General features: G+C 40.2%; 1 protein-coding gene across 1 annotated transcript in view; it reads right to left on the bottom strand.

The window, feature by feature from the left end:
- The window catches only part of negr1 (neuronal growth regulator 1), a 174476-nt gene that overhangs the window by 68166 nt on the left and 84510 nt on the right, over window positions 1-21800 (bottom strand). Inside the window, exon 3 of the mRNA XM_085371989.1 lies at window positions 16655-16780. Within this exon, the coding sequence (XP_085228115.1) occupies window positions 16655-16780 (126 nt within the window). The remainder of the gene's footprint in view (window positions 1-16654; window positions 16781-21800) is intronic.

A 21800-nucleotide genomic window follows, 5' to 3' on the forward strand; every position in this document is an offset into this window, starting at 1 on the left:
AGCCAGAACGTGACAATTGCTTTACTGGTCATATCGTGTATTTTTTGATCGTTCTCAGCATTTGCATTTGGCAATTTGTTCAAAAGAATGAGAACGTGCTTTTATGATGTGCACAAGTGACTAGATGATTTAACGAGCAGTTTTGATCATTTGAAATGCATCAAAGCCACCGAGAAAAGCTGTAATAGCGCAGTCATTTTAATTTAAATTTGAAAGAGTTTCAGAAGGCAGAGACAGACTGCACAGTGGATAAGTTTTGTCAGCTCTGAAAACCCTTCCAACTGTCATTGTAATATAGAGTTAAAAATGATGCAATCTGCCAATTAATTTGGGGCAGCTGAATCATAATAATTTCCCCATATACCCTAATTATCATTGCTATCTGCTATCTGAGTTTTCAGACTGCTTTATAGTATCTAATTGATCATAAAGAAGGCAGAATGTTTGCTTTTTTCATATAAAATTGCTTGCATGTGTGTTAGTATTACCCACATGACACCGCTAAAACCAGGTATAGTCATTAAAATGAATGTCTACTTGTTGCAAACACAGCTCTCGTGGATCATTGCGGCCCATTAGCGGTTGCATTTTGGCTTGATGATTAGAGTTATCTGATGCTTGTTTTTTATTGTGAAGACTCTGAGAGCTGCGCTTTAGAAATGACCAATATAAATAAACTTAATTAACAACATATATACTATAAAGAAATGCAAGCTTCCATACTACAGAGACACACACACACCCTCCGGCTCTATGCTTGACCTCAACACTGCCCTTATTCCACAGCTTCGTTCATTGCATTTCACTATACTTGGTATTAAAGACACACAGGGCTTAGAAATCCACGGTATGCACTAGTGTCTTTAATAAGGCAATGAAATCAAAAGCAGTGACCCACAAGTCCAAGTACTGCTGCTACATATTACGAAATGCTGTAGTTTCCACAGGAAAGAGCTTTTTTCCACAATCACTCACTTCCCTGCCTCTACAGGAGGTCGATTACATTAGAAGAAAAAAGAAAAAATGTTAAGCATGAAGCTTACATATTTTTCAATTCATTTGCATTCAATTATGTTTTATTTATATAGCAATAAATCACAACAGTGACCCCCAAGGTGCTTCATATTGTAAGGTAAAGATCCTACAATAATACAGAGAAAGCCCCAACAGATCGGATCAGCCAATATCAGGAAGCACTTGGCAACAGTGGTAGTGAAAAACTCCCTTTTAACAGGAAGGAACCTCTAGCACAGAGGTGGGCAACTGCAGGCCTCGAGGGTCGGAGTAATGCAGGTTTTAGATGTGTCCTTGATCCAACACAGCTGATTCAAAGGCTAAATTACCTCCTCAACATGTCTTGAAGTTCTCCAGTGGCCTGCAGGACACCGGCCCTCGAGCCTTGGAGTTGGACACGTGAACTAATCATTTGATTCAGGTGTGTTGACCGAGGGTCATAGCTAAAATCTGCAGGACACCGGGCACGTGAGGGCTGGAGTTGCCTACCCCTGCTCTAGCAGAACCAGGGTCAGGGACAGGAAACCATCTGCCGTGACCAGCTGCGTGTAAAGGGAAGGAGACAGGACGAAAGACAATCATAAATCTACATATGAATCTGCAGTATAAAAATGCCGCAGATTGGTTTTTAAGGGTGTGGAATAACACCTCAGCCTTTTAAGATCCTCTTTGTAAAAGTGTTGTACCATGTTTTCATAATCGGTCAACCACATTCTCTATAAATATATATTCTTTTTAAATAAACCTTTTTGATCATTGAAGTAAATATTTTAAAAAAGCATTTACAACACTTCAAAATTAAAATTGAAAACATAGGAAAGTGCTTTCTTGAGTCAGAACTGTACCTGCAGTGCTGTATAGCTTGTTAGAGCGCAGTCTTTCTGCACCTCCAGATGATGCTATCGTTTGACCCACAGGTTCCCATCCACACAACGTTTATTTTCCTTTGCAGAACGGCACTGAAAGAATCTTTTGTCCCATCCAGCTACTGCAGGTTTCGCTGTGATGCTTTTTTCTGCTATGGACTGTTGTAAGAGTACAGCCTTTTTCCTTTTTTGCAGTGACGTACGCTGTCAACAATTTACAGTATAAAACAATATAAAAGTGGAAATGTGAGTCTTTTACAGTCTCTTGCAATCAGTCTCTTATACAGAAATGTGTAACTTTGTTGAAACTGATTTAAGCCACACAGAAAAAAGTGCAGCTTTTTGCTCTTCAACAACTTTTTCAATTACTGTCTACAAAACCTTACCTGCAGTCAACATCAGAAAATACTTGAAGAAACTGTTGTATTGACAACGTGACTAATCGTGACTGTAAACAATGATGTAAAGATAGTTTGCTTTGTTCACTGACAAAAGTATTTACATTTGAGAGATAAATTAAGGCAGGTTTGCTTGAATTGTTTGGAGAATTCTTGTAAACGCTGAGGATGATTTGTCTAGTATTAAATGAGGCTGTTGTAATCTGTCTGATGTCAGATTTTCCAATGCTACTAACAAGTGTAGCTTTCCTGGTAAGCAAATTGATGCAGAATGGGTCATCTATGCTCGGTTAGTCACATGATATTAAAAAAAAAAGCGTCTGACTTTCCGATGCCTCCAGTTAACCGCTTTGAAAAATGACGACCTCGCATTTATTTCAGTATTGACACAGCATAAATACAACCCACAGCGAGTTCAATATCACTGAACTGTGAGTACACAGAGCAGATAAAAGAGGCAGTGAAGACTTGGGATATGAGAGCAAATTGGAATCATTCACAACAGGAATGAGACATGATGTCAGTCTATATTTAATCATAGAATCCAGGTGAAACTGCTGTGGCTTAATTATGGTAAATGGAAGGCAGCGTGACTGGTCACAGTTAGTGCATCACAGATGTAGTCAATTAATGTGATGATGGTTCAGTCCCACTAAGCTCTATAGCCCCACAAGCCCAATACCACCATCATCTTTAAGACTACATAGACTTAAAGGCCGGCACTGATTTACTGGAGCTTCATTTAATCAGTTCTGGAATAGCACCTTTTGTGCAGGTAAAATGTAAAAGAGTTGCAGACTAATGCACAAAGCAACACTCACATATGAATGGTGAAAAGAATAAAAATGCTACCAATTCAATTAAAAATACACAAAACAGATAAAAGCAAATAAAATTGATCTCAGCAGGCAGGGACATGACTGAAAAAGGAAAAACAGCAGGAAAGTGTACAGGGAGCAGAGAAGGTCTGGAGCCCCTGTTAGTGGGCTGTCCACAGTTTTAGAGAATGAGTAATTATACTTAAAAGCATTAAAGCTGGTAGGCAGCAAGCTGGTGTCCATCCTAAATGATGGCAGTAACTGGTCTCTGGCATTTATCAACCTGCTGGTTGTTTTGATTCAGGTACCCCTTCTATCAGGATTCGGAACCAACGGGAAAACAAAAAACTTAAACAGTCACAACTGAGCAGAACTCACACAAGGTTCAACACAGGCGATCGTGGCTCAAGAGTTGGGTGTTTGTCTTGTAATCGGAAGGTTGCCGGTTCGAGCCCCGGCTCGGACAGTCTCGGTCGTTGTGTCCTTGCGCAAGACACTTCACCTACCGCCTGCTGGTGATGGCCAGAGGGGCCGACGGCGCGATATGGCAGCCTCGCCTCTGTCAGTCTGCCCCAGGGCAGCTGTGGCTGCCACTGTAGCTGCCTCCACCAGTGTGTGAGAGTGAATGAATAGTGGTATTGTAAAGCGCTTTGAGGGGTTCCAAAAAGCGCTATATAAATGCAATCCATTATTATTCTTATTATTATTATTATCAGAAACTTTATTGTCATTGTCATGAGAACAACGAAATTAAGAATGGTCCCCGATCATTGCATCATCCCTAGCAATATCAAAATATAAATAAAATTATTAACACAGACCAAAAAAATATTGCATGCACACAAAACTGTGTTTTAAATGGGCAGCACATTGAAGTGCATTGTGATCCACCCACATAATGCCATTCTGGCTTGCCGTGCGGTTACCATTAACAATGATTGCACCAGTAACCTGCACCAGTGTGGTTGGGAATTGCTCTGCTTGAGTGGTACCATGACAGTTAAATGCTGGGTTATTCTGGAACAGCCTACGTAATTTGGGTTTCCAGATCAAATGCTACCAGACCACACTGATTTCACCAGATGTCATCTGTCTTACTTGCACCTTGCTGGTTTGGAACATCTGACCACAGAGATGAGGCTGACTGTGAAACACTTGAGACCCTGCAGTGAAATGGCATTGATACACTGATAAAATAAAAATACATAATTATTTGAAACCACCAGCATTGCTGGTGCCAAATAGCGAGGGCATAGACGTGCAATAAAAAAAATTGTGGGCGTGACCTCCGCTGAACACAGACAAGCATCTTTGTGGGCTTTTGGAAAGGAAAAAATCTTCACGCGCTTCAGCCTAGAGAAGCAATCAAATGCTATCCATTTCACATGAGCAGATCACAATAATGAGAAACAGGTGTGAGTAATAATGTCTCCCACGCTCAACAGTACCCTTTAGTGATATACACAGGTGGCATGTAGGCTTCCAATTAAACTGACGGAGCTAAATATTCCAGTTTGCGAGTGTTCATAATTCTGTAGAAAATATGCAGCCTTGTGCTGATTCAATGTGAACATAATGACATCTCTGAAGTTATCAAATGCTAGCAAACCCGGTCAGGCAAACCAAATGGAAAAGGATGGTCATTGCTACTGTTACATGAGTTTTCCCATGCCTAACATAGCAAACACTATCAGCCTTTTGTTGTGCTTATATATCCCACATCCCTGTCTTTGCTATTCATCCAACAGTGTTTTTGGTGTACTTTGTTTTTTTATTGTTGGATTTTCTGAGCTGCACAAAGACATGTTCCTACTACTGGATGTGAGCGGTCGCTTGAACAAGAATAAACTATTTAAAAACAAGATCAGTGTTAACCAAGAAATCAAAAGCTAAATGTTTATGAAAGCTAAATTCCTGAATCAGTTTCAAAGAGAAACACATCCAGCGCTCACAGTAATAGTTATCCAGTGATCAGTTTAATTCAGTTCAATTCTAGGTCTACACTATCACGCAGCAGAAGTTGAGCAGTAGAGGTGTTCGTCATTTGAAGTAGAGCATCATTATTTGCAGCAAACCTTTTTGGTACCATCGATGTTAGGATTTCACTCATTTGGTGTGACCAGGAAGGACAAAATTAGAAATGAGAATAAAATATGAGAGCATGAGGGTGGGAATGGATGTTTGTATCTGTATGTGCCTGTTTGTCTGTGTCTATATGTCAGGTTGGGTATCAGACGCCACCTCTCTGGGGACATCTCAGTGCCCTCCAAGGAGGCCTATCTCCCCCCACCACTTCCCCTGCCAGTGGCAGATGCCCTCAGACATCGGTGCGTTGGTGGTTCTTTGTGTCCGGGGATGGGCGTCCAGGTACACACCGGCTCCTGGTGGCTGCTTGTCAGGGCCTGGAGCCTGGGGCTCGCTCGGGCCACTTCGGGGGTGGGGTGCCCTCGGCCTCTCGGCCTGGGGCTCGGTCACTCTGGCACAGCTGGCTGCCGGCGGAGCTCACGGGCGCGTCACTGCAACTCCCCCTGGCTTCTGCTCCGCGGCTGCTGAGTGACCCCTCATCTGGGACTCTCCTCAGCTCTTTCTGGGACAGTGGCGCGGCTGCCCCTCTGTTGGTCTTCCTTGGTCTCTTGTGTTCTGGGGGCCTCTGGATGTCTGGAGTCTTGATCTCCTCCATACCTGCTTCATGCCCTGGAGGACGGGGCTGTGGCCCCCCCACACCCTCTAGCAGATCATTACATGAAGGAACCTTTTAAAAACAAGCGCGTCCATGCTCACAGGTGTACACACGGGTGATCACACACACAAACTACACCCTTTTAGCTCCTACCTCAAAGCACACTGTGTTCTTTTGATCTTATGTGCTGCACAATAATGTTTAATATTTAGTATTTACTGTCATATTCCCATATATCATCATGATGTTGTTTATTCTATTGCTCTATTTTTTTCTGCTTGTTTTCTCTTTTTTCTTTCTCAACAGGTGATCCAGGTGATTGATTTATGTATGTTTTGTCCGCTTATTTTGTTGGTTTTTGTTTTTTGCCCTTTATCACCGTTCCTCTTCCCCGCTGTTTTTCTTTCCCTCTTTCTTTCTCCCCTTTCTTTTCCTCAGCCAAGTCTGTCCTGTATTTAGCAGGTTAAAATAAAATAAACAATAAAAGGTAGAAAAAAAAGAAGAAAAGAAACGAGAATAAAAGAAGGACAACTTGGAAGATGGCAACTGGTGAAGCTGTCGTCTTATAGCTCTGCCCCGACTCGCCGATAAGAAAGACTCATGTATGGAAGTACTTTGAGGAATACTTTAAGGTGAATGACTGATTTGCAAAAGGTAATATGCAAGCATTGCTAGATCACAGGACGAAATACTTCCATTTCAGTGAAGCTTTTCTATTTATGTATTTTTATGGATTTCTTAAATGTTCTTTGACCAACCTACGTAGCAATGATCCAACCACATCACACCAAACTCAGTCTGAGTTGCCAGCAGGTACAGTATGAAGACTTGTATACTTCTACTACTATTTACAAAAGAACATTAACAATATTACAGAACGTTAAGAATGAGGCTCTCCCTGTTCCTGCTGCCAAATGAATTTTCACACCAAAGCCACATTATCTTGTGAATCTGTAATAAAAGTGATCATTTGCATGAAATGACTGGAATAGTTTGTAGTACGAGAAGCAAAAGAGCAGATAAACAAAATAAAATCACATGAAAATAAACAACACGTTGTCTAAGATTAAGACCACTGGAGCACAAAGTTGCAGCGGGCATTTACAGGAAGATTTGCTGCTTTCCCCCCAACATCATTCACATGTTAACTTCAGAATCAGCAGATGTGGACTTACAGTTGAACAAAATATTAATGCAGATCCTTCAGAAACAAATGGACAAATTTCAGATTTAAAAATCAGATTATGCTGCAGTGTATTAGTAAATGAACTCCAATATATTATTTCCATGCAGGATCCACTTGCACCAGGCTGCAAATTGTGTTTCTATTGATTTAACCAAGACGGGGCCTTTTCAAAGGTCAGAGAGGCCATTAGGCAGGTATCCCATCCTTGATATACATTTTGGAGATCATTTTATGTCCACTGCTCAACTAATAGACAACACAGAAATAAAACAATATATCCAAGCTCTAGCGTTGGTGTAAGTAATGTAAAACTGTCAAGGGACGCAACATAAGTTGCATGTGAGCGCATGGTGAGAGATATTCGAGAAACTGACAGAGGCCTCTCTCACTTGAGGGAGATGTCACTCCAAGCAAATTAAAGAAATCACAGCAAGGTTAATTCCGTATTCAGTGCCAATCCTGGCTAAGTGCCGATGCGGTAAGCAATTTCCCACATTGTGGAGGGGAGCTGAGGGTACACTTCCTTCAGGGCTGCAATACACAGATAGGGCAGGCATCGCTGAAGAATCCATTATAGCATAGAGCAGCATTTTCTACATCAATTTATCCTTTAAACTCGTGAAAATGGAGAACAACCCACGCCGCTACATTGTGCACTGGTGCCTTCTGGCCCCGACTCAAGGTGTGGGCCAGAAGTAGGGGTAGAATCACACCGTGTGCAGGGCTTGTCTGAAAAACAGGCTGTTAGTCTACCTTGATACGTAACCCCTACCCTGCTCCCTGGCTGCCAATCTGAGGCCGTTAAAATCCAGAGTGGAACTGGGCCAAAGGAGCCTTAAGTCATGTCTGATTGGATGTGCTGCCACCTCCGTGACCCGTAGAATTACCTCACCGCTACTTTCTGTGCTGACATATTTAGCCAAATGCGCTGAAGGCAGTGAAACACAATTTCAGGTGCTGGACTGAGTGTGTGATTACACAATAGCTAGACAATGCTGAGAGTAACATACATCATTCAGAAAATGAGCGACGAGACAAACAGAGTGGTCTCGGGAGAAAAACAAAATAATTAGTTTTACAGAGAAAAATCTTTTATTTATTTAGTGAATTAGCAGATTTGTATTCTGCTTGTGGCCAGGACGAGGGTGTTCACACACAGATATACATGTGCGTGCTCATGTGCATTACTTGCACACTGTGTGTGTAAGTTTTCCTCCTATGCTAAGTTCTTTGTGATGAATAACTGAGTCTCGAGTCCCCCTTGTTGAACTGTTGTCTGCTTAGCAGAGCTTTCACGGCAGAAGAAAGAGCACAGTGGAAGAAAAGTGCTGAACTGCTAGTGTTTCCTACACAGATTATATTTGGAGAGGCCACCCAGGTATAAAAACGATTGCCCGGGAAGTAAAGTCTGCGTATGGGAAACGATGATTAGGCTCCAACAATTTGCAGAAGTTAATAAAATGTACCACAGAACAGCACAATTAAGAGATTTATTTGTTTACTTAATACGGCCTGGTAAGCTGTGTGTGTTGTACCAGATGAATCCTTTTATCACAGAGGGTTTAGGTTAAAAATAATAAACACTTTTTACTTTACAATTAAACCGGAACAAGCTGTAGTGTCCTGTTGTGTGGAGTCCACACCACAGCTAAACTGCTTATTGTTTAATTAGCTGTCTCTGTCACTGCAGAGCGTGGGACCGAATCAATCTGTCGAGCTTGGCACACACGGACACTTAACAATGAAATGAGTGTGTTAATATAAGGATAGAAAAAAGGATCATATTTTACATATTTATTAAGAATGGAAGGCTTTTATGAGATGTGACTAAAATGCAAATTCAAAAGTAACAAATGCAGATGTCTGTTCAGAAATAGACACAAGGTAATCACAGTGACATAGTAATCCAATTTGAAAGAATCACTGATTACAAATGATCTCACCAATGACATCTGCGTTTGGAAAAAGAAAGGGTCAATTAGGGCGTGGAGTATACTACAGTGTACATACAGTACAAGGCTCATTTTCAAAAAGGCTCATTTTCAGAGTTTAAAGCAAAAAAAAAACCAACTCTGGGAGCCTTCTAGGGGCCAAGAATGTGAAAAATTCTTCTGAGCTTCAATTAGTCAGTTAACTGACTGAAAAAAGGATAAATATATAACTGATTAATCATCTAGATTCCTCTAAGATAGAAAGCCAACATTCTCTGGTTCCAACCTCAATTCAATTCAATTTTATTTATCGTCCTCCATAATATACTGGCTGTTTTTTTTCTTTGCATCTGTAAACTCGACATGTTTTTGCTAATCTATTAAGAAGAAAATAATACACTAATCAGTAAAGACAATGGTCGGTCTAAGTATATTAAAAGGCACTGCTTATATGTGGCTTTCAACTACATGTACCATTAAATAAAGTAGTAGTGTGTAACAGTAGCATAGCACCGTGGCAAACAATCTAGTAGTCATCGTGTTAGGGCCACTACAATAAACCACGAGCCCATTGAGCACCTCTTTAGTTAGCAACACTCAGTTCAACAGCTGAATGGGGAAGTGTTAGACACGGCTCCTGCTGCTGATACGTGAAATTTGAAATGCAGTGCCTAGCTCTTTATCTTTCACCTCCCATCGTGTTTAAAGCATGCCCAAATGTCAGCCCTTGAACTGCAGATCAGTTCAATGCAAACTATGACAAAAGAAACCCGGTTCTGAATGAGAGATCCCAGGTGAGCAGACCGACAAACACCTGCTAAGCCTTCCTTAAAGAGCTGCCAAATTTCAGCGTGACATGACAGGCACAAATCGAGGTTCACAGCAGTGATATAAAGTCAAGTTTGAACAATTCATCACACTATTACATGCTAGAAAAACACTACAGCTCATGCTATTACCAAAAAGTCCCGTTAGATCTACTTTTAACAGGCTGCAGTACTCACAACATAGTAAGCTGTGTCTGCAGAGCGGACCTGGGCAGAGGAAAGCCCATTGGCTGTCTCTGAGTGGCCTGTACGAGGTCAATGGAAAATTAGGAAATACAATACTACAAAATACAATTGAAAATGAACCCAGAATGGACATTGGTATTGGTATTTTCCCACCAGACCTTGCTGTCAAAATCAATAATAAGAATGTAACACATTGTTGATGTTGTTACTAAAACAGTAAACAGTGGCAAGGGGACAGGAGTCAGTTTGTTGCTCTTTTGAAGGAGCATGAGACCGAACATGGTGACATAGGCTACAACGTAGCTGACAGGTGGTTTGGCTAAAGGGCTAAAATGTGCTGGGGACCTGAGAGCAGAAACTCAAGAGTTTTGTGGGAAGAAAAATGAGGAATTTGTAAAACTTGAGTTTGCCGTTCCTCACATTTACACCCAGACAATGAACCTGATTATTTTACACTTACTTAAGCTTAAAACAGACTACTCCTTGTTCTCTTAAACTCTTAAACTACAAGAAAAACAGCAAAGACCGCTCTGTATGGAGTTAAAAATCTAACATTTTGCAAAAACATGCACATTTTGTTCACAGTTGTTTTTGCCTATATTGATTAATAATGATAAAATATTGGTACTATTACTATTCCTTCAATTGTAACATCTACTCAGTTGCAGCACAGAGATACAATTAATATTGAGCAAAATTAAATTCTGCTATTGGCGAGCCTCCACAACAGTCCCAATTTCTCATGTGGCCCTATGGGAAAATCGGAGGACGGAGGATGCTGCTACCTGTTTCTTTACAGTGTGTCATGGAGAGATCATGCACTTACACTAAATGAAAAGGCAGAGCACATATAGCATTTGTACATGTACAGTAGTAGCAGGGGAAGAGAGAAAAACGCTCCCAACTGAGTCCTATCATGAGAAACAATCAAATATGCGTTCTAGTATTCTAGTCAGCCTTTTCAAAGGTCACACTTCTATCCCATGGATTCAAATCTCAATGGAAAAGGCTTATCAAAGCAATTTTCCCAGCCATCCAGCCATCCGCACAACCAAACCAGATTGAAACAGACTACATTAAAGGCTTTTTTACCTCACTTTCTGTGACCTATGAAAGAATGGTGAGGAAACAGCACCAGATTCCATATATAGGTAATACCCTGACAAGCAGCCATGCTGCCCCAATCTATCATGAGATTAGCAATGAAGTGGGTAAGTGAAGAGCTAAATTAGCAAAGACAGAGTTGCTTTCGGAAATACTGCAATGACATTTCCTGCCAAAAATCTTTCACTTGGTTTAAACACACAAGTTGATTCAAAACAGTGTTTTAATGACACTTAAAGGGTGCAAAGCCGAAAGCTGATCAAACTGATACACACTAAAATAAGCATCTTGCCACTATGTTTCTGTTTTTACTGAACTGCAGCCCTGAATTAGTTGGGGAGAAATCCTTGCTCAAGGGCACATCAACAGTGCTTGATAAGAGCAAGGGAAGCATGAAACATGTAGCTTTCACCAAAGGATAGAGGGCATGTGTTTTTAGTTATAAGCACCCTTAACATGCAGCAGTCCTCACAACCTCTTAAGGACTTCACTGTTAAGCACAACTTTCTCATGGCTAATTAAGCTATTACAGAAAAAGTCTTTAAAAACATTAAAGTCCACACATATTTGCTCTTCTCATAGCACGTCAACAATAATGATCAGTGTTTTTTCAAGTGCCTGCTTCAGCTCTCTCTAATGAAGAACATGCACTAACTTTCTATGAACCGATTTGAGCCAAATTATCATCTCAATAAACTGTTTATGGCCACACTTCACTGGACTCACAAAGTTTATTATTAGCTTGCACTTTGCTGGTTGGCAGGAAGGGGACAGAGGGGAAAAAATGCAAACACAAAACAGTCAGAGTGGGAATAGGAACCTGACAGTCAGTCAGAGCAATTTATCATTCTGTCAAACTTCACTGACTGCTGCAGCAGAACCATCTACAGTGCAAAAAAATCTCTGCCCACTACTCCAAAATGACTGAGTGTTGAGGAGAGGAAGGCCAGAAAACTATACCTGACATGTAGAAGTGTTTGTTATTAAACACACCTGCTTGGCTTTACGTCAATGAGGTAGCTAAAATAGCAAGAAATTTGTCCTGCGTCTGTAACAATCAAACATAACAGATAAACCATTAGTGTGATTTGTAAAACATGTGCTTTAAGAGTTAAAACACATTAAGTTTTTTCTTTTTCCCCCGCCAGCTCTATCTACTGATAAACGAGTTCAGGATGGTCACTAGCTAACCAGTACACTTCCAGTACACTAACCAGTACACTTCCAGGGTTGTTCCTGTCCCAGTATAGTCCTAAACATGGCAGGAAATATAATCATTGTGAAATGAGTCCATGTTGCATTGTTTGATGGAAATGTATTCCTATTCCTGTTATTTGTGACTTTTATTAAATAAATTAGTTTACACGCAAATTCAACAAAACACAGCGATGTGGAAAAGAAAAGAAAATGCAACATTATCCAAATTATACACGAGTTATAGGATAAAAATAAACAACTATTCAGTAAAAAAAGTTTTAAAATTGTCCCTGGTCTTTGTTTGTTTTTTATGAGGGAGAGCTTTTTACCATCTGGCTCGTTACAGTCAAATAACCTTATTTAACAGGATATACTAGAATATGTTTCTGTGCTTTATTGATCAAAAACGCACTTGTTATTTATACTTTACATTGCTGCAGCAGACAGTTTCACCCTCTGTCAGAACTCCCTTTTCTGCTCCTCAGACGCTTCGGTTTGAACAGTAGTTACGAACATAACCAACATGGATCGCTAAAGAACGCTAACAACATGGTACAACATAACAATAAACTTTAGCGACATGCGACTTTCTCACTGAGACGTCATTGTTCATGTTAGTAAAGCCCAAATGGATAAATAAACTAATTAGCATTATAATGCAAACTCCTTTATAATGATCCTGCAGCGTCTGTGGAATCACACTGCAGCTCCAAATTGGTAATTAATTTCCTCTGCTTCCCAAAATAACTCTTGTTTACAAGCAGCCAACCTGCTGCAACTGTCTCAGCAATAATCCTTGCATTCAGTTTTTTAATGTGTCTATAGTATTATGTAACAAAGCATGCATGTACATACTGCAAATAATAGTTGGTGTGATGATCACTGCAGTGAGAAGCATAGCAAATGTAAGGTATGGTGTGCTGCATCATTACAGTAACGTTAATGCTAATTTACCGACATCAAATGACCTGATTACAGATGTACGCCATCTATAATCCAGATCCCTTCCCAGACGCCTTGACCCCCACTCACATGAGTCACATGATATGGTGGGGTTCACCTGAAACCTTGGCTGATTGTGACCCACACCTGTTTTTACACCTTGGCTCATGTGATTAGGCAGAGGATCAATAGGGGGTTCATGACCCTCTTAGGGACACTCCCAATAGGGCTTAAAATCTGGGACTCTCCACCAGTTACGCTTAGAACTGAAGAAGCTTGTCAGATGAAATATCTTCAAGAAACTTAAAGAAGACCAAATGTGTTTCTTTCCGAGCTCCTTGGACTTCGACAAAGAAGCAAAGCAGAACCATGACGAGACATGATGCCACTGTCAAAAATGTGGGATTTAAGCCATTTACCATTGTTACCAACTCTGTGGCCATAAAAAACTCCCTTAGACAGCTCTCCTTGAACCTGGTTCTTTACAATGAAGTGCCTTGAGCTGACTGTTGTTGTGATTTGGCGTTACATTAATAAGACTGAATTAAACTGAACAGCTGTATTTGCCACAACGAACATCTGATCCATATGAGGCTCACGGCCCACTTCATTGAGACTACTGAACTTCATGTTCCTTTTGGTGCCACTGGAGAAGAAGCAATTATAGTCTAGATGTAGTTTTTAGATTTTATTTTGCACTGATGGCATTTTTATGTTTTTGTAGCTGATCATAGAATTTTAGTTTTCAAGTTTGTTTCTGTTCTTCTGTAAAACTTGAATCTTTTCAGTTTCAGTTTAGTAGATGTACTCGTGTTGTTTATTTAAAATGTAGTTGAACATTGTTGTCATGAATATATATGAACTTTAAGCTTGTCAGCCACAGTGACTGGACACATATTGTCATATGTATCCATAATGACTGACATTAAAAACGTTTTTATAAGACGTTTTTCCATATTGCCAAGCCCTAACTAAATCTTGCCAAGCATAATTCACAAAAGATTGATTTTTTTATTACTGTATTTTTTATGTGTGTGCTGCATATTTGTAGCTTTTATTTTCTACAAGCATGCTATCTATTCACAAAGTCTCTTAAATAAGCCTCTTGGATGGAAAGAAATCCCCCAACAGTCCCCAAAGTTGCCCACAAAATGTTCCCAAGTAAAAAGAGCGATTGTTATGATCATTTCAACACGTGCCAAGGCTTACTTTACATGTCTAGATCCCCATCTGTCTCATTTTATAAATGACTTAACAGAGCTGTAGTTTTGACTATATTTATACCCTGGAAGTAATTACCTTATACGTGCAGAATTCATGAATCAATTTGCAATTACAGTCCCAGCACTGTTAGTTTTTAAAGTCTGCTGCTATTTGACAGATCATTCACAAACGAGGTAAATATTCCCATATGCTCTGATAGCACATTCAAATTGGCCATGCACTGGTTAAAGCATGCTCTGCATATCCAAGGGATTTAATGGAATTCCATCGATAGGTAATTAGCCTATTACAACCTTTCAGTTGTACCACATCCTTTGGTCAAATCACCCTTACTGGAACTGACTCAAAGATCCCATGGCAAACGGCTTCTTTTCTGATGTGCTGGGAGACAGTCTGTGATTACATTTAGTCCTGGGCCCTTTCATTTGACCAGCATATCATTTCTTCCCTGGCATACTTCAAAGTGTGGACACTTCAAAGTAGAATGAGTGACTGCCACTCAGACTCTGAGGATGGCTCTTTTGATCATCCTCTGAAAACTCCTCTAATGCAATCAGGGCAAGCACGCCAGAGAGAAGGATTTGACAGCCATAAGATAAATGCAGTAATCCTCATAGCTATCAGATAAGCACAGCATGCTCTAATCCATTAATATGAAAATGAGGGAGGACTCAAAGTGGCTGGGTGGGGGCTTCAGAGCAACAGTTAAACACTTTGGAATAAGTCTTCAAAGGAAGGATTCAGAATTTAAACTATTTAATGATCTGTGTGTGTGTGTGTGTGTGTGTGTGTGTGTGTGTGTGTGGGGGGTGCCCAGGATAACAGCTTCCTACATCATAACACTAAATTATTTTGTTAATGCACTTACAAGGTGTAAGAGCAAATCTGATGTCTACCTGCAGTGATGTGAGTTAAAGTCTTCCAGCAACTCTTGAGTAACCATCAACCTGCTTTTATAGCAGTCCTCAGTTTTAACCTCTGCATCCTGTTTTATTACATTTGACCCTGAGTTTCTGTTTATGCTCTCCTGTTATTAAGATGTTTGTGTTTACGGCATCGTTCAGATACTCTATTATTCTAGTCTTGGTTATGGTTATATTGAGTCTTTCTGATTTTACTTTATGTTTCCTACTGATAGCTTTCAGTTTTGCAATCGGCTGGTTTGACTCTTACTTTTGGTAGTAATAGTTTGCTCAGTGTTTTTCCTGTCGTCTGTTCTCCCTGTCTCATTTTTCTCGTGGTGCCTGGTCCACTGTCATTGACTCTGACTCTTCTTGACTCTGAGTATTTGTCTTTATTTTATTTTGAAGGTTTTTTTTTAACCTGTGTCTCATTCCTATTGACATGAAATGCATTATATGTTTCCAGGATAGTGCTCTGATAAAGGTCAAAAAGACTGACGACTCCATCAGATCACCATCTGGAGTATGTAGGGGACCAGGGAGAGACCACCAACCAACCTTCACGCAGCAGTAATGTATGTCAGGTGGTACAGTGTGTTAAACTGTCAGAATTCAGCATTTAGCGTTTGGTCAGATGCTGCGAAAGTTTTAAATGTCCACAAAATGCAGCGATTAGCGTCAGATTGCAATTGTCATGGCTATAATGTTAGCCAGTGCAAGCATGCCTAACAATATATATGGAACATTTTAGCCTTTTGACCCATAGCCTAAAATTCTTAGCCCTTGCAAACATTTTACAATTGCAATGCTAGCCTGGAAAAGAAATGACAATGTGCCACCTCCTCCTTCTTCAGCATGTAAGAATAGACAAGAACCCTTGTAGGCGTATGCTTTCTCTGTCAGAATTGCTGCCTCAGTGCATACACTCCGTACACTACCTATGGTACTAAAAAAAAAAAAATCCCTCTTTCAGACGTTTGGAGTTGGAAGAAACTGTAAGTATTGGTTGTAGTGGGGTGTGTCAACGTGAAGTCTGTAGCTGCTCATTTGCTGATTGCTTTAGTTGTAAAGGTAGATGCAGACTTGGCTTCTGTCTGTCCCCCAACTTTGTTTTTTGAAGGAACTCAGTTGTTCCATCTGACCACCTGCTCTTCTAATGCAAATCCATCCAATCACATTTATCTCCTATTCTATCTCTCTATCCTCTTGCTATTTCTTTATCTGCAACATTACTAGAAGTACTCTGTCCTGTTCATACAATCACCTATTGATATTTTCCGTGCTTCCCCATTACTGCTTTCTATTCAGCTATCCTTCTATCCATTTATCCATCCCTTCATTCATTAGCATTGGGTATGTGAGAGGTGATGTGAACTCACCTAATGGGGTTATGTGTCTCCAGGTAATGGTTGGCTCAGGTTTCCCACTGGCTGTGCAGATGAGAGACACATTGCTGCCCTCGTTTACCGTGATGTCAGGGGAAATGTCATATATCTTGGGAGGAACTACAAAAAAAAAGAAAAAGAAAGGAAAGGGAGAACATATAAACAAGATTAGCATTTCAAAGTGAAATGATTCCTCCAGCAATATCATCTATATGTACGATTAAATTAGAGAGGAAATCAGTGTATGATGAATAATACAGTAAGAACAGTAAGAAGAATATATGTTTCGGTAAATGCTCCTTCACTTTACTGTTTGCATAAATCCCACATTACATGTCATATTCAGACCCCATGAGTCTGACATTGTCACCTTGTTAGATATTCAGAGTGGGCATAAGGGGAGTGTGACTTTCCCCTTGGCAGTTACTCCTACTCAACTGCATCAGTGACTATCACAGTCATGACTGAGGCTACATTGGGTAGTGCACACTTAGTATAGGTTAAGCAGGTTTAAACAAAGAAGCAGACAGTCGGATCAAAATAAACGGAGGCACAGTATAAGACAGGCTAAATGTTAGCGGTGGAGGAAAGAAATGAATACAGCATAGCATGCATGGTGATAGTGTATTGTTACTGGGACACCAAATATCAATATTTTATTAAACTGAATATGAACAAGAGGGCTAATCTTATGCACCACCATCCTGAGATAACATAAGCTAAATAAACTTGACAACCTCCTAACCTCCTCGGTGTAAGCTAATAACTCCATTCCATGAGTAAAAATAGGATACCAAATCTATTAAACTAAAAACGAAGAAATATTTGATATTCTGTGACCGAGGGCTTGAGTGTGTTGCACACTCACGATACTTTTTATCCATAAGGCGATTGCACGCCTCACAGGAGGACTTTTCTGCAAACAGTCACAGTCTGACTTGCACTGATTGCAATCACTCAAATTGCCAATATGTTGCCATCACACTGAATGAGTCTTTGTCACTGAGTGCAACTCGAGGGGACTCGACTCAACTGACCACCAGCTGGTTGTACATTAATATAGAACAGGAAGGTTGCCCAGCACAAATGTGATGGTTAAAATGGAAATGTCTGTTAAATGCAGATTTAACACCATCAGATATGTAATTTCTAACAATTTATCACAGTTAATTGCTCTATTATAGAAAACAAATTCCATGTAATTGCCAAATTGACCGCACTGAATTGCAGACTGATGTCAGACTAAGGCTAACTCCGTCTTATGTTAACATTTACAGCAGGCTTTAGTGTTTGGTATTTGACAAGTCTTTCCTGGCCTATCCTGTCAAATAGGGGTTGATGTAGGAGACGCCCTGTACAGCTCACCAATCAGAGACAGACAATTAACGTCACTGTGTTTGTACTGGAACATGGACACTCCACTAGCCAGGAGGCTAGTGGATCTAAACTAGCCAAATGGGGCTATGAGTCAACACTTTGCCCATGATTAGCTCACCTCTCGCTAAAAAGAATCAATCTGGCAACTTATTGTATGACATCCTCTGTTGTATAAGTATATCGAGGTCCCAGTATATGTATATCGAAATATGGAAATAATTCTTAGATATTTTTACAAAAACATGAACAAGCTTTAAACAGATCTTGTCTTCCTAGAATCACTAGTGTATAACATCTGTTGGCGATATACTGATATAATGATTGAGGGTAAACAGAAGTTAACTAATGTGCTCTCACAGCCAGAAAATGAATGACAGCACAAAGTGTGGCTCAACTAAAAAGTTTTAAATGTGAATAATAATTGAATACACTTTGACACTTTTTAATCACAGACACTGCGACACACTGCAGATAGATGTCTCCTAATGGCTCATGTATCACGGCACCTTTGTTACTTTGGGAAATACTTCATGATGGTATTGTAAGTTACTATGCGTAGCCCCTAAAACCAAACTCCCCAAAAGTAAGTAATTCATAGATCTGTAGCCGGGCTTAGAGGGTGTTTATCATCAATTTGGGGGAAAAAAAATATATTGACGGCAGCTCATGAGAAGTCCCCGCTGGACATCACTTACACGTATAATTGGAAAGTTTCTGTGCACTTAAATCCTCTTGGAGCTTTGATGTTAAAAGCTTCGGTATTTAGGGTGTTCAAAACGCAGAGAGAAACACATGAAGCCATCCACAAAGGCCTTTGCACGCATTTGAATAAGCACACATGCAGGTACATGTGCATGTGCGCACACACTGCTGCCAGCTTATGAGACACTATTTTAATCTGCAAGATTTGAATCTCAGCGGGGGCTTTTCTGCAGTGGACTGTGTTATACAGTAATGGATTCTCACTCATCTGGGTCCAACTATTCAACTATTCTACCCTCTGATCCTGCCTGATGCCTGCTAAAAAAACAACAAAGGAAAAGTTGATTCAACAATGTCTAGAGTTCCCCCCTTTAGGCCCACCAACACATTTTAGTCACATGGTCTTTTGTGTCATTGAACTTTCACTTCAGCATCAATTTCTCCCCTTCACTCTGTTATGAGTATACAAAGGGCACTGCAAAGAATTTAAACGCAAGCAAAACCTGCAACTTATAAACAATAAATGAGTTTCTTTAGTGCACAGAAAACAATCTGTGGCTTGGACAATGTAAAAGTATAAAGCTAATAACGGAACTCCGATGACCAACATTAAGGCCATAAACAGCATGCTATAACTTTAACAAGGTTATATGTGTCCCACTTGTGTATTAAGAGCGAACAGCCAATCGGTTTTATAACTCTGCGATTTAAAGGAAACAAACAGCACTGTATGACTCACAAGTGGTACCACCAACCAGCAACCTGCACTGACCCAGGCATAACCAACCAATGAAACAAGGGAATGCCCATGAAAACATTTGCAGTGCTGCTGTTTTTTGTTGAGGGATGATAGGCGTCACTTTTGATCAACAGATCTGGATCTAAATGAGATGAAAGTGGCGGACCTTCTGTGGGAGAGGACCGGAGGCGATGTTGAATCTAGGTTATTGCTTGTCAGACTCCTGTGTTTACTTGCTGTAGGACCCCAGTGTTGACACATCTCCTCAGTGTCTGATAGCACAAAATTGAAAATGTTGGGGTTGTCTACTGATCCTATCTCTCTTTGGCAGGGACTGAGAGGTTTTCAAAGGTTTAGATGAAGAGCCCACAGTTTTTCAGCTCAGAGCTGCTGTAGCACAGTGGCTTTACTGTATAACAATGCTTGCTCCAGTTAAGAATAACAACCGATGCTGTGAAACAGAATAAAAGATCAATAGGTACCAGTCAAACTTTAGACACTGAGTGAAAAACTTTTTATCATTATGGCGCTGCGGTATCTGAACAACTGAACAGTAATTTATTCACCAGACAATAGTCCATGTTTTCGATTCATGCCTTTTAAATCTATTACAGTAACTACCCGAAGGCTTTTTTATAATTGTAAATTTGCTCTAATACCTCTAGTATGGAGGGAAAAACTACTATAATGAATAATTAAATGTATACAACACTGAATGCATTCAAGTAATATATTTAAAAAATGTAGGTACATATGATTATTTAAAGCCATGATAAGAAGAAGAAAGAAAGCACATCCTCTTTCAGTTCTAAGGTTTTACATATCAAGACACATGATACAAATAATTTGATAACTACAACCTCAGATCAACTCCAAAACATGACATACTACATTGTGCCATTATTTATTTAACAGAAACTAAGCCAAATGCATAAGCATAAGTGTGTGCAATATTAGATCCACCCTTACTGCTGCTTTAGGAATTAAGAGGTTAAGTAGCAGCCGGGTGGATTAACTGATCATCAGCAAGTGTGAGCACCTCTACAAAAGGAGACGTTTTGTCAGTTTAGTGGTCTGGAGCACTCAGGTGCCTGTTAACACAATGCCAAGAAAGAAAGACGTCAGCGATGGTCTTGGAGAAGCAATTGTTGCTGCCCATCAATCGGGCGAGGTTATGAGGCCATTTCCAAACATTCTCAAGTGAGAAAGATTATTCACAAGTGGAAAACATCCAAGACAGCTGCCAATCTCTCCAGGAGTGGACATCGCACCATCCCAGCAAATTCATTCAAGTTCATGACAGTACAATTAGAAACAGACTGGATAAGTATGGCTTGTTTACAACGGCTGTCAGGAGAAAGCATCTTCTCTCTAAAAAGAACATGGCAGCACAGCTTAGGTTTGCGAGGTTGCGTCTGAACAAACCACAAGACGTCTGGAACAATCTCCTTCGAACAGACGAGACCAAAGTACAGATGTCTGGCCATAATGCACAGCACCACGTCTGGCAAAAACCAAACACAGCCTATCAGCACAAACATCTCATACCAACTGTCAAGGAGGGGTGATGATTCGGGCTTGTTTTGCAGCCACAGGCCCCGAGCACCTCGCAGTCACTGAGTCCGCTATGAACTCCTCTGTATACCAAAGTATTCTGGAGTCGAATGTGAGGCCATCTGTCAGACAGATAAAGCTTGGCTTGAACTGGGTCACGTAGCACCAGCAGTTCTACAACTGAATGTGAAAAAGAAAAGTCAGTGTGTTATCCAGTCAAAGTCCGGACCTTGAAATCCTTAGTGAACTGAATTGACACTGTAAAGAGGAGTGGGCCAAAATTCCTCCACAATGCCTTTGTACAGAAAATGACTGCTTTTGTAGAAAACTGGTTCTATAAGCTTCTGAATCACAGGGTGCACTTCGTTTGTTTGGCTTCATTCTTGTTAAATAAGGTGTAATATCACAGGTTGGTGTTTATCTGAATTTCTATCTACTTCATTTTAAAAAAACTGCTTTTATTATGTCCTGACATGTAAAACCTGTATTTACATTTGCATAAATTATTCTATGTAATCATCATTGGTTTTGAATTTTAAAAGCATTTCATCTTTTATCTATTTATTTTGGGAACAAGTTCCTTTGTATTTTCCTGGTTTATTTGCAAAAACTCCATTTCTGCTTAACTATACAAATGAGCGGGGGTACCACTCAAAATGCGTAATAAGGTCAACTCTTCACCTTTTGGTGTTAAATAAGTTAAACTCTTATCACGGACAAATGGGGAAATCACTGAAAGCATGTGTCATGTTTTGTCTCACTACAGCG

Source organism: Diplotaxodon limnothrissa, linkage group LG15 (assembly GCF_057381915.1).
Source record: "Diplotaxodon limnothrissa isolate DT_005_m linkage group LG15, D_limnothrissa_male_GT1.1, whole genome shotgun sequence".
Taxonomy (NCBI): domain Eukaryota; kingdom Metazoa; phylum Chordata; class Actinopteri; order Cichliformes; family Cichlidae; genus Diplotaxodon; species Diplotaxodon limnothrissa.